The 16,675-nt window shown below is 50.5% G+C and overlaps 1 protein-coding gene across 4 annotated transcripts in view; it reads right to left on the reverse strand.

Moving 5' to 3' along the window:
* Positions 1-593: 593 nt before the first annotated feature.
* Positions 594-16,675, reverse strand: part of VANGL1 (VANGL planar cell polarity protein 1) — a 54,969-nt gene continuing 38,887 nt past the window's right edge. For 2 of the 4 annotated variants that reach the window (XM_001929540.6, XM_013997257.3), the window contains exons 5-8: positions 11,705-11,838; positions 10,130-10,262; positions 8,999-9,233; positions 594-5,086 (exon numbers count right to left, since the gene is read on the reverse strand). In XM_001929540.6, coding sequence (XP_001929575.1) covers positions 4,826-5,086; positions 8,999-9,233; positions 10,130-10,262; positions 11,705-11,838 — 763 coding nt within the window. In that variant the 3' untranslated portion in view covers positions 594-4,825. Of the gene's footprint in view, positions 5,087-8,998; positions 9,234-10,129; positions 10,263-11,704; positions 16,211-16,675 lie in introns of all 4 variants that reach the window. The other 2 variants (XM_085023488.1, XM_085023489.1) reach the window with 2 other exon arrangements.

Raw genomic sequence — 16,675 nt, forward strand, 5'->3', positions numbered from 1 at the left:
ATCCAGAGAAATCTGCCAGCCTGGTAGAGCAGCTTTCCCCGGGGCCACAGCTCCCGTGCAAACCGACAAAGAACAGAAGCATTCCACTGCCAATGAACCCCAACCCTGGGTTCTGAATTCAAGGTTAAATGTCCTCAGATCTTTCCTCCACATCCCCAAATGCCAAATTATTTAGGTAACACCTCAAGGTTCAGTGAGCCAGGGACTGGAATCAAACATGACATTTGAAAGTTCATTTACTCGCCATGAGAGTTTAGGCGAGACCCTCCCTCTCTGATCACCCATTTCTCTCACCTGTAAAAGTGAAATAACCCCCACCGTAAAGGAATGCACATTCCAGAACAGCGCCTAACTTAAAAGACCTGATCAATACGTCTTACTACCCTTCTCTCTCATCTTTGATCAAAATCTGGCTTGGCAAAAATGAGATCCAAAGTCGGATATTCCGGGCATCCATTTGGTTAAAGCTCAATATGATGGTTTCAATGTAGCGGCTATAGCCTCTCATTCACCGCCGCACTGAATACCATTCAAAAACTGTGCTGTGGGCTTAAGAACGACTCATGTTTGATTTATAAAGGATTACGACAAAGTTAATGGTAGGAAATTCACAGCAGTGATTTATTTTGTGTAAAACAAAATCCATAAAGCATACACACTACCCCGAAGTACTTAACACTAACGCTTTAGAACCGCAGGGTCTCTGTTGGACTAGTCAAATATTATGGCACCACTTCTGGGCTACTTTTTAGTAATCAATCTTTTTTAAAAATGAAGCTCAATTTTTAGGTTCTATTGAGAAATCTACAGTAAGGCTTCCAGGGTCGTGAAATTGCAAGAGTCCTTCTCAGGGAGCTTGACATTTCTTTCTTTGTTTCTTGCTATTTTCAGGTCATAGGGTCCTGGGGCAAGAAAGAGCCTAATGGACTTGCCTGCAGGACAGCAGACTCTCCAGAAGACATCGCTGTGCTAAAGCCATTTACTTTTGGGGGGAAGCCAGTGTAACCGAGGGAAAGGAATAAAGGAAGGGCGAAGTAGCTGGCTTTAGAGTAATCCCCCAGAAGATGGGTGCAGTTAGGAAATCTCTCCAACACAGAGCATATGCAGAAACACATGAGCTCACATCCACTCATCCATACAAACACATCCACAAGTAATTTTCTGAAATACACACCCATCTGCTTCAGATAACACAGATGTTCGGATGTCTAACATAAACATGCTGTCCTGCTGCTAATTACACTCAGAGAAACACTCACACACACAGAAACACATACCCCCAAACAAACATGCGTCCCTGGGTGGGAGCCTTACATGGCAAAGTCCACTTGGAGGAGAGTAAACCAAGGACCTGGCTTGTTGGTGACTTCACGAGTGGCTGCAATACACACCCTCCTGGGGGAGGGGGAGGGGAATAAGGAGAGTCATCAGCTCTGTCAGCCCCAAGGCTCGTGGCTTCCCACAGAGCCGCAGACTCATCTAAACCCATCAAGACAAAGCGACCAGGAGACACAAGAGTGAGTGTCCCCACTAGCACCGGCTATGCTAAGGAGAGGGGAGCAGCTCATCCCCACCCAACACACACCCCACACCCGCAGAGCCACAAACTCCCCACTGCAGACCCCCCCCCCACACACACACACACACAGCCCTCGGCTCCCAGGGCCCATCTACTGTACAGAATGTGTCCTGTGTGTAGATTTGAAAAGGACAGAGAGGGAGAAACGGAGATGATGACGGTTGGGCAAAAAAATCTGGTCCAACATTTTCTCTAGGGATCACTTTGTAAAACTGAGCAAAAGTATTATGTGTTTCCATTTAACGTAATGAAAACAATGGATGCACCACAAAACCTAAAAATCCCTTCCAGCTCTACGAACGCAGACGTCAATGTTCCGTTTGTGGACGACGAAAAATTGTCATCTTCGAAAGTGACAGAAATTATTCACCGGTTAAAACGTCACCAGGGAAGAGCGTGATCTCAGACACACACTCCTCACGAAGGTTTTTCTACTTCTTACTGGTTAACATTCACATTTTAATAACTTAGGTGGAAAGTTATAGAAAATCTATAAACACTTAAGGCCAACAAGATCTTGTCCCCTCTAACAGGAACTTACTAATTCTATGAGCCCCGGGCACAGTTTACCCCTTTTAAAAGGAATAGCCTGTGGGCTGTTACAGTTTCAAGAACTGAAATAGAAACACACTGTGTTCAGCTGTGTGAGGCAGCTCTTCTGAAACCTTAATTTTTTTAAAATGCCATTTACATTGTTCCCACTGCAACAGTAACTCAAGCTGTAAAGGGTTTGCAAGTGCACAGTCTTGATACAAAGATCCTGCATTTTATTATGTTAATCTTTCCAAAAGGACTCAATACAAAGTCAGCGTAAAAAAAAAAAAAAAAAAATCGATATTCAATTTAACACGGAAACAATAATTTCACAAAGTCTGACATTCTCCTATGCAAAGACTGGGAGAAAGAGAAAGGGGTAGAGAGGAACTAAATTCTTTTAATTTAAACCTTTCTTCACCCTGCTGGCAAGGCAGGCACCAAAGCCACGAATCCAACTTAACCCCTTCTGGACTGTTGTTTTGTTTTGTTTTTTTGGCCGTGCCCGCGGCATGTAGAAGTTCCCAGGCCAGGGATCAAAGCTGCCTCACAGGAGTGACCTGAGCCGCAGCTGTGACAACACCGGATCCTTAACTGCCAGCCCACCAGGGAACTCCCTGGACTGGTATTTTAAGACAGGGTTGGAAGCACAGTATTTTAGAATGCTGATGCATTTAGTGTCATCGTGAATCATATATATATATATATTTATATATATATATATATACACACACACGTATGGCATTTCTGCTGGGTTTCTGACACAGCAGCCTCTGCTATATTTAGTCTGAGACAGTATAACCTTTATACCCAGCCAAAGTCTCATACACATTCACCGTCCCTTGCCCAATCTCCCAAAATATATTCCTGAGAAAGACATCATCATAAGGAATGTCCAGCTTGAAGGGACCTAAAGGCAAAACTACAAAGAACAAAAAGCACCATGGTGACATGGTGCTTGTTTTTCATAAACGGAAACCGTGCAGAGTCCCTCTTGGCGCTACGCCACACCAACTGGTGTGTCCCCTTCCTTCTTTTTCAACACATCTTTGACCCGAAGGCTGGTGATTCAAGGAACACGCTTTACTTTTTCAGGTACGGGTGTGACGAATATCCAAAGCCCATTCTGGTTTAAAACAATACTAACAAACACTGCACCGCTTGTGGAATGCATCGCCATGTGAACACACACACAAAGCCCGTCAGACTGTGTCATCCTTTGCTAAAGCAAGGTGACGGATTACCCTCAACACCTGGGAAAAGCGAGAGCGCATATTTTGCAAAGGTTTGTTGTGGACACAGGAAGGCGGACGGAGGCAGCGAAGGTGGCTGCAGGGCTCTGCCCCGCGGCGCTTCCACCCGCACCCCGGCCCGCTGCTCCCCAAGGCCCGGGAAAGGCCCACTAAAACCAGCTGCATCTAAGGAACAGACCGCACAGGTGTCCTTCTGGACCGTGAGACTGGCTCTCCACTCTCCTTTCCCCGAATGCTGCAGCTTGCCCATGCCCTCTCCTCACCTTACCGCCATCTACAAGGAATGAAGCACCAGGGCCTCAAGAAGCCCCTTCTTGCTGGTAAGGGGCGGAGGCGAGGAGCGCACAGTGACGGTGGTCTGAGGCCTGGGACTGGATGCAGCAGTTGTCACTGCAGTGGGGGCTGCCTGGTCTCCCTGGGCGGGCAACCTGTTCTGGAGCTTTGTAAGAACGCATCGCCTGGGAAACAGAGGCTCTGAGCTGACCGCACCAGTCCCAGAGTGACAGCATGGGTCTCCCCCTGGTGGGTGCGGAGCAGCGGGAGGAGGACTGGGAGGGGACGGGCCCCTGCCGCAGCCTGAAAGGGACATCCTAGCTGGCATGCTCCCCCTGGGATCTATTTGCTGGCCACTCTACCCTTCCCTATGCAAGCAAACAATCCGTGGGGCAGACTTAGGCTGTGCCTTGGAGACGGCGGGCACACATGAAGAGCCTGGTCCCGGGTGGCTCTGATGGCTGTGCTCCCCGGCCGGGCCTGCCAGCCAGGTGGGGTGTGGGGTGTGTGTTGGGGGGGCAGGACGGAGTGGGGACGGGTGGGCCACCCCAGTGTTAGGAAAGGGCCACTGGCTCAATCCGGTAGGGAAGCAGGTCAGAAACGGAGCAAGCAGGTTCTCTTTGGGGAAAAAAAAAAATCCTTAAGTCTGTAAACTGACAGTGCACATCCGTTGTGTTCTTTCTCTGCAGAACCTGAGGCGACAGAGAAGAAAGATGAAGGCAGGCGTTTTGTGAACAGCCTGTGGCTCCTGCGGTGCAGATGTGTCCTGTCTGGTTCCCTGAAACAGGACAGAGGTGCGTCCCCTTGAGGCCCACGAGTGGGACGGCCAGAAGCAAGGGGCAGGGCCGGGTGCTGGACGAAAGGCAAGGATGCGTTGTAAGGCGAGGTTCCCAAGAACCTCCAGCTCCGCTTTGGTTTGCAGCTGTCACAGAAACGCCGGGGAACGGCTCCTCGAGACGCCCCATCCACAAGCCAGCTGTCTGCAGTCACTGTCTTCCAGGATGGACGTCTTCGGCTTCCTTCCAAATAAAGTGCAGAGGGTCAAAGGACCCTGGTCTCTCGTCTGCCCGTTCAATCAGCAATGAAGAAGAATAAAAACAAAGACGTCCCTCTGGTACACATATATCTCTCTATATATATTCTTTTTTTTTTTTCGTTTTTTAATAAAGCCACAAATATAGAACTGTTAAACTGACGTCTCGGACTGCAGGCGAAGGACAAATTTGTGAGATTTGGGGTCTATGAACTCTTCCGAGAGCACGATGAATGGGATTTTCTTCACAGTGACTACGAGGCTGAAGTCCAAGCATTTGAGGACGAAAACGAGTCCATCCCGCAGCCCGTTGGTCACGGCCTCGTCGCTGACGAGCCGCCACTGCGTGGAGAGCCAGCGTTCCCGGTCGTACTGCAGCGTGGGGCCGGCACTGAGGTACCGCTCCAGGAAGGCCTGCAAGGACAGCAGAGGGGCTGTGAGGAAGCAGGCACCGGCTCTGGGCGTTGCTGTCGCAATGCCGCCTGCTCTCACGCCTGGGGGACAATGCTCTCCCGGCGAACCAGGACAGCCTAGCCTATGACACCCAATTCCACCTGCCCTGCACAACTGCATCCTTGCCGGGGGGACAACGCCTCAACCTTCCCCCTCTCCAACCAGACGGTGCGGAAGGCGGGAAGCACAGGGGCGGCTGGTGCCCACATCTGCCCCGAAGCAGTGGCTGACACACCAGCCCGGTGCAAGAGCCTGGGCCCCACAGCACAGGCCACGGCTTGTACTTGTTGGTAGGTCGGCTTCCTCCCACACCGAGCGCTCCTCGAGGCAAGTGCCAGGCCCAGAGAAGCGCTCTGGAAATGCGAGCCGAGGAAACGCAGGGATACCCTGGTTCGCACAAACACGCGTGCTCTACGCTTACTGCTGTGCGCCTTTGGCCGGGCCCCGCAGCCTCTCTGTGGGTGAGGCTGATGACAGCACTAACGCACAGGCTGCTGCCAGGATGACCTGGTGACTCTGTCTCAGGGGGCAAGATAAGGACAACCAACAAGAGCGATGGTTCTGTTACGTTGGACGGCGTGGGCACGCGGCCAGGCCAGGGGATGAACGGGCCCCACGTCCACCTCCCGCCCCCAGGCTCCTGGCTCCAGCAGCGCTTCGCTCTGCGGGTTCCCCACCATCCCCCTTCCCATGTCGCGGTTCCTCCTGCCGATTGTCACCCTTCAGCACGTCCCTCCTGGCCCTTTAAATCTTCCCAAACCACTCCCTCAAGCTCGAGAACAGCTGAACACGTCATCCTTTAAGTGCCTCTCATCATGGGCACGACTCCCGTGTAACACTTTACTTTCTGAACAATTGCTGCCGACTTGCTGGTCTGAGCCCCGCACTGAACTATCCTCTCTGGGTGGGCAGGTATCTTTTAAAATCCGGATTTCCCAGGTGCCTGGCATATACTGGGGGCTTGATGGCATGCGGGTGACATGGATAAGCGCATCCATTTAGCGGTGAGAAAGAAGAAGAAATGGTGAACGGGGATCCAGGAAGAAAAGACTGGGATGGATCCCTCTGGTCCTAGACACAGGTCCCGGACGGTTTCAAGTGGGATCCTCCTCCCTCCGACCTCACTGCCGCCTGGCACATTACTGCTGGTCTGTAAGCATATGTCCTAAGGCAGAAAGAAGGACTGTGCCTCCACAACACACACGCAGACACAGATAGCTCTTGTGAATCACAAGAAAAAGAGCTCAACAGGTAGAGACATAAAAGGAAGAGTATAAGTTCTAAAAGAATAAGCAGAAATTTAAGATATGCAAAGATGTTCTATTACATGTTAAATATGAATTTGAATAATAAAAATATATTGCCTTCCTCTTAGATGGGCAATGATTAAAAAGAATAACACCCAATGATGTTCAAGTGTGCGTGTGTGCGTGTGTGTGTGTGTGTGTGTGTGTGTGTTGGCCGGGGGGGGGGGAATAAACAGTCTTATATCCTAGAGGCCAAGTGTGAAAGAGTGACACCACTTAGCAGGACAATTTGGCAGGATCTGTGCCTTTGATCCAGCTGTTCCTCTACCAGAAATGCATCCTTCTGAAATAATTGCCTACATACACAAAAACACATGTAAAAAAGGGATTTACTGCAACTCTGTTTAGGCCAGGGGTTGGCAAACTTTTCTCTAAACGTAAATATTTTTGGCTTTGCAAGGCACGCACTGTCACAACGACTCAAGTCTGTCCTGGTAGAGAGACAGCAGCTGTCGACAATCTGTAAATAAAGGGTGTGGCTGTGTTCCAGGAAAGCTCGATTAGCAAAAAGAGCCAAGCCCTCGTTCAGACTAAAGAACGATCTTACTCCAGAAGTGCATCAGTAGGCAGTCTGTTAAACAAACCCCGGTATTCAGTGGGCTAAGATGCAGCTATTGGAGAGAAAGAGTTAGAGCTGTGTGAAGGCCTGACATGGACAGACAGCCAAGAGCAGCTTTAAGTGAAAAAACCTAGTATCCATACTTTATCTATATAGTTTGAGATCCCATTTCTGTTTTTTGGTTTTTGTTTTTTTCCTATTTCTGTTTTGAAAACACACACCCACCCGGAAAGAATATACACCCAGTCTTTATATCAGTAAGAACTGTCTGGATTAGGGGAATCAAAACTTCACTTTGTACCTTATACTTTTCTTTCTTGCTTTTTTTTTTTTTTTTTTTTTTTTTGGCTTTTTTTGCTTTTGAGGGCCACACCCGTGGCATATGGAAGTTCCCAGGCTAGGGGTCAAATTGGAGCTACAGCTGCAGGCCTACATCACAGCCACAGCAATGCCGGATCCGAGCCACATCTGCAACCTACACCACAGCTCACTGCAACGCCGGATCCTTAACCCACTGAGCGAGGCCAGGGATCAAACCTGCATCCTCATGGATACTAGTCGGGTTCATTAGCTGCTGAGCCACGAAGGGAACTCCCATTATACTTTTCTTTAATGTTAAGATTTTCATGCAAATATTATTTTTTATTCAGAAAAGTATACTCTTTTTCAGTGAAAAAGCCCTCAGGAAACCTTTTTAAAAACCTTGAAAAAAAGGAAAATAACCACTTCCATTCTGTGTGGCACGAGCTATCACTCTGTACACCCAGACTTACTGGGCTCACTTGCAACCACAGCGTTCACACTTATTTGTATTCTGCATTTTGTAACTTATTATTATAGCAACAAAGAGTCTTCTGTGTTTTAATAAGTGATGTACCAGAATTTATAAGCTACTGTTCTATTTTTAAGTTATTTCCACTTTTGAGTGAATACAGACTATTTTGCAAAAACTCACCTGCATGTATATTCATATATATGAGCTGACTGTGCTGAATACTTTTTCCAGGAGAGGGGCTAGTAAGTCAAGGAGTGTGAAAACCCATGTTGTTTTCCTAAGTGTCATTACTGGTTAGCGACAATGTCATCAGCAGTTGTGTACATTCAGGGCAGTGTCTGAACACAGGTTCTTATACCAACAGTAACACTACCAAGTGCACATGTGTACGAAATGTCAAGGTCATTTACGCTCTACCATGTGACTGACCTGTCATGCTGCCATTTTTACTATAATTCCCACACAACAATCCTATCAAGTAGATACTATCATTATCCTCATTTTATAAAAGAGGAAACAAGTGTAAACTTAAGGCTAAGTCACAAAGCAATTCGGTGGTGGAGCCTGGAGGTAAACCCACTTCTATCTGAAGAGCGGTCATTTGCTGAACCCTTACTTTGTGCTGCCTCCTTGGCCACATCCGTCTAGGAGATGCATGGCTGTCTGCCACATCCCCCGCGGTGTGCTCACGTCATAATCCAAAAGACCATTTAGTAAAACTAAACCCACAACAGCCCCAAAACGCCCAAGAGATGGCCTTGTTTCTACTGCTGATAATCAAAGCTATTTCTTTGGTCCTTCCACTAGGACAGATACAGTTTTAAGCCCTGCACAAGAACGGACTCTTAGTTATCACAACAACCCAATGAAGTAGATACTAGTATTATCCCCAATTTACAGGTTAGGAAACCGAGGCACAGAGCCATTAAGCTCCTGGCCCAAGGTTTCCCACTGGCAGAAAGGAACAGAAAGCCAGGTCAGAATGAGTCAACCAGAAACGAGAAACCAGGGTACCCCGAGCTGCCACCTGGACCATCTCTAAGTGAAAGTCTTTCCTCTGCTTGAATCCAGAGGCCTCCAAAGGCAACTTAAAAAAGCAACTGTGCCAAAACCGCACAAAATAAGTGAGAATCCCTCATTCTTATTCATTGGCGCTTGAGAGAAGCCTCTGATGTTCGCACTCCTGACCACCCCCTGAAGTGGGACTCCCCGAGCTCGGTGACCAGCCGCACCTTGGGGGTCATGCTGTTGGTGATGCAGAAGGCCAGGTGCTGCAGGATGCTCTCCATGCTGTGGTAGTGCTGCTGCCGGGTGGTGCGCAGGTACTTCTGCAGAGCCCGGGCCATGGAGGGGAAGATGGCCTGCGCGGCCTCCCTGGGGTCCATCACCTCCCCTGGGGCTTTCTGCTGCTCCTCGGCCTGGAGACGCTGGATGTGGATGAAGGCCTCCTCCACCGCGACCACCAGCCTGGAGGGGCCGAAACAAGGGCATCGGGACCGTGGGGCGGGGCTCGAGGACAGAGGCAGACAGAACCCGGGATGACGTCTGCCCGCCTGCTGTGCCCCAGTCCGCCACCAGCGCACCCACGGCTCCCCGTCCTCAGCTGCCACTCCAGATGGCGGGGGTCGGGGGGGGGCAGGAAAGGAGAGGAGGGCAAAGGCAAATGCACTGCGGGGAATGGGGGCTTCAGGGGAGGAAGAAGGAGCCCCGGAACGAGGAGGGGACCGCTCTCAATTCTGCCACTAATTTGGGAGACTCACTTCATCCTTTTCATCTGTACAATGAAGGGTTAAGGGAAAAGAGTTTTAGGGTCCCTCAAACTCTGGCTGCATAAGGCTCTGTGCGCACTGAGGGGTGGCCGCTGGTGCAGAAGCAGCCTGACAAAGACCTGGAGCTGCATCTCCCCCAGCCGGCCGCCCACACCAGCAGCCCCTGGGAAGGAGGAAGGCAGGGGCCCAGCACACAGGATGAAAACCGTCTTTGTCCACTTTGGCTAATGTGCTCAGATCCTGGAAACCAGCAAGGGCCTGGGGATATAGGACGGGCTCGCTCAGAGTGTGGGCCCAGGGCCAGCAGCTTCATCATCAGTGGGGAATTTCTAAGAAATGCAAATTCTTGGGTGGGCCCCACTCTAGACCCACTGAAAAATAAGTAACCTCTGTGGGTGGGGCCGGAACCTGACCTGAAATCTGTGTTTTAACAAGCCCTCCGGGTGATGCTTTTGCAGGCTAACGTTTGGGAACCACTGGAGCAAGATTCCCTCTGAAGGCCCAAGCAGTTGGGCTCATCAAGTGAAATTTCATTTGATGGTTTAGAAAGAAGTCTTGGAGGGGATGCTGGTGTGGGGGGGTGGGGCCGGATACCTCGCTCTCCGCTTCTTCACCCGCCGTTCGTGTTCCGCCTCCTCATAATACAACTCGTTGTGACTCGAGTCCCTGCGCCGAGCGGCTGCCGCGATCATGGCCCGGGACTGACCAGTGGCATTGTTACTGGGGCCTTTGGGGGAAAAGACAGGGAGGAAGGACAGTTTTAAAGCCTTGGGGCTGTGAAACAGAGCAGAAAAGCAGTCTCCTGACTGTCAGTAACCGACCACCCATCCCCTGTGAAACACATACACAATCCCCAAAGCTACCTTCCAGATGGGGGAACAGGACCCCTGCTCTGCGCTCAAAATGCTCCCAAAAGGAAGGAAACCTCCCAAAACCCCGATCTGATGAGTGCAAATGGAAAAAGACCTCCGAAGGAGAGGAAGAATGCTTGACGATTAAAGTCTTGGCCAAAAATACCAGGCAGGGTGTGCTGAAGATGTTACTTACCGTCTGTGACATAAAGTTCCAGTCTGGCTACAAGGGCAGCCCCCACATGGCCTTTCAGCAACCAGAGAGGGAGAGGGTTGGGGAGGACAGGACAGGAACGAGAGAGTCAAGGCCCCCGGAGACACTGACCACAACACTAGAACACGGGCCATGCTGGACTGTCACGGTGGACACGACACTTACAGAAAATACAGATGCCTGGGGTCTTGCAATACGTCATGTTTATTACACTGACCTAGAACTCCTGGTCTCGTTCCCCTGACCATGGGCCACTGCAACTTTTCGGAAGGAGGAGGCAGGGGGCATTGTTTTCTTATGTATCCTCTACTTTGAAATGACCTGGCTTACTAGTGGGCTTCCTCGTTTTCAGATCACAGGCAAAACAGATCAGCCCTTCAGGATTCCCAAGAAAATGCACATCTCATAGAGTCAAAAACAAACAAACAAACCAAAAAAACAGGGAGGACAGTGTCACCAAAACTGACGCTGCCTATACATCACTTGACTTGCTAACAACACGATCCTCTTTGAGGCTTTGCAAAGCCCTTGCCCTGACCCAGGGTGCCCAGGAAGAAATGCCACCATGTCCAGTTTCTTGCACTGAACCATCGGATAGCCTGAAACACATTTCTGACGTCCCCCAGCCTGGCCCCTGGCCTCCTGCCACCCACTCGAATGGAGCTCGAAACAGGACTGGAAAACGCCTGGAAGAATCTCCCCAGATGCCTGCACTGCGAATTAGTCTTAATGGTTGGGGGCAGCTGAGTCTTTGGGTAATTTATCCACATTGTGAAAAGCAGTCTTTTCCTATGAGCTTTCAATGGAAGAGGTTCACAGCAGGCAGCGGGGAACCCATGACTATTGTTTCATATAGTTTCCATAAAATCCCTAAATGAATGAACTGCCTACATATGTAGACTGTAAATCAGCATTTCTCTAGAAATGTTTGCCAGCAAAAAAAAAAAAAAGGAAAGAAAAAGAAAAGAAAAATCATCCTGAAATGAGACCATACCATAAAGGCAAACACTGAGGAGACAGAACCAGATGGAAAACATAGTTTAATCTAAGTAGTTGCCCAGCGGCTCCCGGTACCCACCCCAGATACCACTTCAAGGCACGTACCATCTACGTTGTAGACCTTCAGCCCGGCCATGTGCTTGGCTGCTCGGAATTTGGAGGCTGTTAGGAGGTTGGGGTTATAGATGGTGAAATCTTTATAGTAGTTTTCCAGAACCACCAACGCAGCTCGCTGGATACTGAGAAAAGAGAGCAAAGTTTTTTCCATGAATAAGCAGATCCTATGTGAAAACAACCCTTTTTTGGAGTCAGGCAAGAGAGCCAAACACTAAGGATAACCTCACCCAGGAGGCGCCTGGGTTTCACCACACCTGTTGCCTCCAGGATGAGAATTTAAACATGAAACTGAGTCTCCCTGTCCAGTGGCTTCTGTGCCCTCTCCCAGGCTATGTCATTAGCTGAATCCCATTTAGCCAACAGGTGATAAATGTCTAATTTAGATCTATTTAGGCTACACAGAACTTTCCTCCTTCTCCCAATTTACAGATGAGCAAACTGAGGACTCAAAAAGGTCAAGAGAGAGGGTAGCAGACGGCCACAGAGCCACTGAGTAAAGGAACAGAGTGTAGATTTAAGCTTCCCAGGTCCCACTGCAGTGTTTCTACCTGCACCTTGTTGTCCCTGGAAGAAGGAACATTGGGTTTTCAGTTTTCTACAGATCAAAAGGACACCCACCCTGGACAGGGTGCACTTGAAAGAGGCCGGCTGCAGACACGAGGTAATCCTGATTCCTCCTCTTCATCCCATCCAGCCCAGGCCAGCGGGAGCTCCTCCTCCAGAGGACGCGAGGCCCTTTTCCCTGAGCCCCCTGTGGCCTCAGCTGAGACCTCAACTTTTTCTTGGTCTACAAGGCCTCCTGCTGCATGGGCTGTGGCCTCCAGGCCTCCGCAGGGGTCTATGGAGGGGACTCTTCCTGTTCCAGTGGCCCACGCTCTCCAACCTGCCCCTGCTCAGCCCCTCCGAGAGCAGTGGAGCGGCGAAGAGAGAGCAGGGTGGGTGAGGGGGGCCCACACTCAGTCGCAAAAGAACATGCTCTTGGTCACAGAAGCAGCACACTCACCATTGCACAGTGACCTCTAAGAACACAGCCAGGGTTTTGACACACCTCCTCTCACTGGACCCTTACAATCACCCAAGGGAAGAAAACTGAGGCTCAAAAAAAATCTATGATCTGAGGAGTTCCCTGGTGGAGCAGTGGGTTAAGGATCTGGCGCTGTCACTGCTGCGGCTCGGGTCACTGTGTGGCACAGGTTTGATCCCTGACCAAAGAACTTTCACATGCCGCAGGCGCGGCCAAGAAAGAAGAAGAAAAACAACAACAACAACAACAACACCTATAACCTGCATGCAGGATGCATCTACCAAACAGCGGAGCTGGAACTCCAACCTGGATTTCAAACCTCCCACTTGTGCTCCTTCTCCCAGATGTGTGGCCACTGGAGGACAACGTACAGGAGTACTGACCTCGCCAGGTCTCTAAGATGTTCACTAACCACAAGCGTGCAAAACTCCACAGAATTTGTATCTTGCCCTTTACACCTTTTCTTCCTGGTTCCCTGCTAAGTAGATGAGCTTATAACGTACAATAGCCGGGGCACCAGGATAGAGCTGCCTTCAATTCCTGGATAACCACGCTGCCTTCTACAACTCTCTGAGTGGCTTGGGGATCTTCACGCTAAGACAAGGCAGGCCCTAACCATTAACTTGACACTCTGTCAAAGCACTTCTCAGCTCCCCCTGGGGCTGTGCCCCCAGAGTTTAACAGGGAGTCCAAAAACAATCTAGAAGTCAATCAGCTAACCTCCTTGGGAGCAGAGTCATGGCAATGCTTTCTTACGTATATTCTGCCCACAGTGCCGTGATCGGTAGTCTGCATTCATTTAGGACTTTGTATCAATCCAGATAGGCACACTCACGCGGAGCTGGAGAAATGTGGCAAGACCAGCCTTGCATAATACAAGTATAAGATTCCTAAGAGCAAATCCACACTCAAAAGCCCTAGTCATTCAGTTACTCAGTCACCCACTCATCTCGCTCATATTTAAGTTGCTACATCAGCCAAGCCTTGGAGGCAAAGACAGGATGGGATGAGCTTCTCCTCGCCAGGCCCGTGTGGAACAGCAGCTCTGTGACCAGAAGCTGGAACACACATGGGCCGAGGACGCATAGAGGAGGGCTTGGAACCACCCAGGATTCAGGCGGGTGCAAGAGCAGCTTCCGGAAGAAGCGAAGAGGCCCCTGAGTTGAGGTTTGTGTGCTGTAGGTCTTTGTGCAGGAGTGCCCTCCGCTTCCACCGACGGCCCTGCAGGGCAGATCCCCAGCTCAGCACGGCCCAGCCTCCTCTCTGCCCCTCTGTCTGGGGCATGCTCCCATGGGCAGGCACGGCACTGGATTTCAATCCAAATCTCGATTTATTTTTTTAAGCTCCCACATGCATCCTGTGGGTCTCACACTTGTTCAGCTTCGGTATAAATAGAGAAAATGGGCTTTGAGGCACCCGAGTGAGGAGCTCTGCTCAGGCTAAGGGATCGCTGCTCTAGTGCAGCCGTCTGATGTCGAGTCCAACCCCAAGTCTAAGGTCTTTTTCCTTTCTGTCCTGGCTCTTAATTCATGCTCTGGATTGGTTGAGTTCATGAGGTAACTTCAACGTAAAAGAAATCTCTGACTGGAGTTCCCACTGTGGTACAGCAAGTTAAGGATCTGGTATTGCTGCAGCTGTGGTGTACTTGCAGGTGCAGCTTGATTTTGACCCCTGGCCTGGGAACTTTCATATGCCATGGGTACAGCCAGAAAAACCAAACCAAACCAAACAAAAATCCCTAATACATCATTTGGCACCTACTGAGGGGACACTCCGCAGGGCACCCTAGCATTGGCCTACGACATGGCCCCCCAATGCCAGCATGCAGGAGCACCCCGGTCCTCAGCCAATGGCAGGGTTTGGAAGCCTCCCTGCTTCTACTCCTTGGCATCTTGCAGGGCCAGAGCAGGGCTGACTTCTTTCAGGAGGCCTTCTCCAACCCTCCAGTCCCCACTGACAGGTCAGAGGAGCCACGTGTGCTGGGCTCATGCCCCAACAAGCCCGTGGACGTCCCCCCCCCCAACGGGCACATCTGCGGTGGCTTCCCCACAGTGTGCAGGTCTCGGTGGCCCAGGTTGCTCATTTAACAAATGCTAGAATTGCCACAGGGTGAGGATCAGGTCTGAGCATACATTTCATAAAGCCCTGGAGGTTCAGAGGCAAAGGGGCCTCAGAGATGAAGAAACACAAACCCGTCGGCTCGCCCCAGCCTCCAGGCCAGCCTGTCTCTGGGAAGGAGGGAGGCCAGAAAACCCAAGTTGGTGAGAAACTTGCCACCTGTCCCATCATCGTCACAGTCAGTGGCCAAAGGCTAAACAAGCCTCATGCAGAAGCGCTGGATTTCAGGGAGGCGAGGCCTGGTGTCCAGACCTCAGACAGGGCTCCACCCAAATCCCACGGCAGGGGGCACCCGCCCCACTCTGGGCAAGGACTGCATCCCAGTGCACCCCCCCAGGTCACCACCCAGGGAAGGACCCCTTTCCACAGATGACACATCTTCGTGGAAAACAGCACCTGGAGGCAGGCACAGCTCCCAACAGAGAATCACTTGAGACCCATATATAACAACGCCAGCAGAGGAATCCCAGATGCGCCCAGGCAAGGACAACGTGGACGATGGATTAGCCAGGATCAGATTCAGAAGAAGCTGCTGTCACTCCCAGCGGGAAAGTAACCCCTCAGCTCTATGGATCTCATGCACCAGACAGAGCAGTGACGTCTGAAGGGAATTCAAAGCCACGGTCCAATCTGAACCCCACCCCACCCCCGACCATGTTGCCTCATGGGCCTATTTTCTGTTCAGGACAAGGAGGGTGGAATGTGAAATGCTGCGGCTCATCAGCCACAAACCATCTTCCAGTGGGGTGACACCTGCCAGTCAACTGCCAGAAGGGCCGCCCTGGTGCTACATTTCTTAAACACAATTGGAGAGAAGCAGCTCTGAACACGGTTTAAATTTTAGTGCATAAAACGTGGAAAGACTTGTTTTTGAAAGATAAGATTCTGCACAGCAAGACCAAACTACACCTTGGCAGCCTTGCCACGTTCCCCGGCTGTAGGGGGAGGATGCGTGCTGCAAAACGTGCTGGCTCGGGGTCCAGACGGCGTGACCCCGGCTCCCCCATTTATGCTCTGACCTTGAACAAATTAACTCATTTCTCCAAACCCCAGAGTCTTCATCTGTAAGATGAGACTATTACAGAAAACCCCACTGTACTACGGTTAAGTGAGCTCCAAAACACTCACGTATAAAAACATATCAGTCAAAGGTTGGGAGTTCCCATCCTGGCGCAGCGGAAATGAAGCCGACTAGTATCCATGAGGATGAAGGTTTGATCCCTGGCCTCACTCAGTGGGTTAAGAACTGGCGTTGCCATGAGCTGTGGTGTAGGTTACAGATGCGGCTCAGATCCTGCGTTGCTATGGCTGTGGCGTAGGCCAACAGCTACAGCTCCGATTGGACCCCTAGCCTGGGAACCTCCGTATGCCGCAGGTACGGCCCTAAAAAGACCAAAAAAAAAAAAAAAAAAAAAAATTAGCCAAAGGTTAAGAAGTGATGTTGGCAAGCCTGGTGCAGGCACTAGTCAGAACTTCTAGGGACAAACTGCACGATCCAGACATGCAGGCTCGGCCTTAGGTCTGGAGCCACCTCTGGTCATCTCATGGGCCTAAGTATCAGTGGGTCAATGACCTTCTGAGACTTCAAAGTGAGCTGGCATTTAGGCCAGGAAAAATACTGGAGATCAGGTGTCTGCCCTCTACTTTCCCATTTCTCGAGGAGGGCTGCCTGCCTGGTTCAAGTTTGTTTTAAAGATTAAATGAGACAATATATTTTAACGTGCTTGGTCCAAAGCAAATGGCTCATGAATGGTAGCACCGTGAGCTGACATGTCCGCGTGTGCTGGGGAGGCCAGTCTGTCCCCGGTGTGCTCCTG

This window comes from Sus scrofa, chromosome 4 (genome assembly GCF_054392235.1).
Source record: "Sus scrofa isolate SSC_HxYL_T2T_F1_AM1 chromosome 4, Sscrofa_HxYL_maternal_Yorkshire_Landrace_v2.0, whole genome shotgun sequence".
NCBI classification, from domain to species: domain Eukaryota; kingdom Metazoa; phylum Chordata; class Mammalia; order Artiodactyla; family Suidae; genus Sus; species Sus scrofa.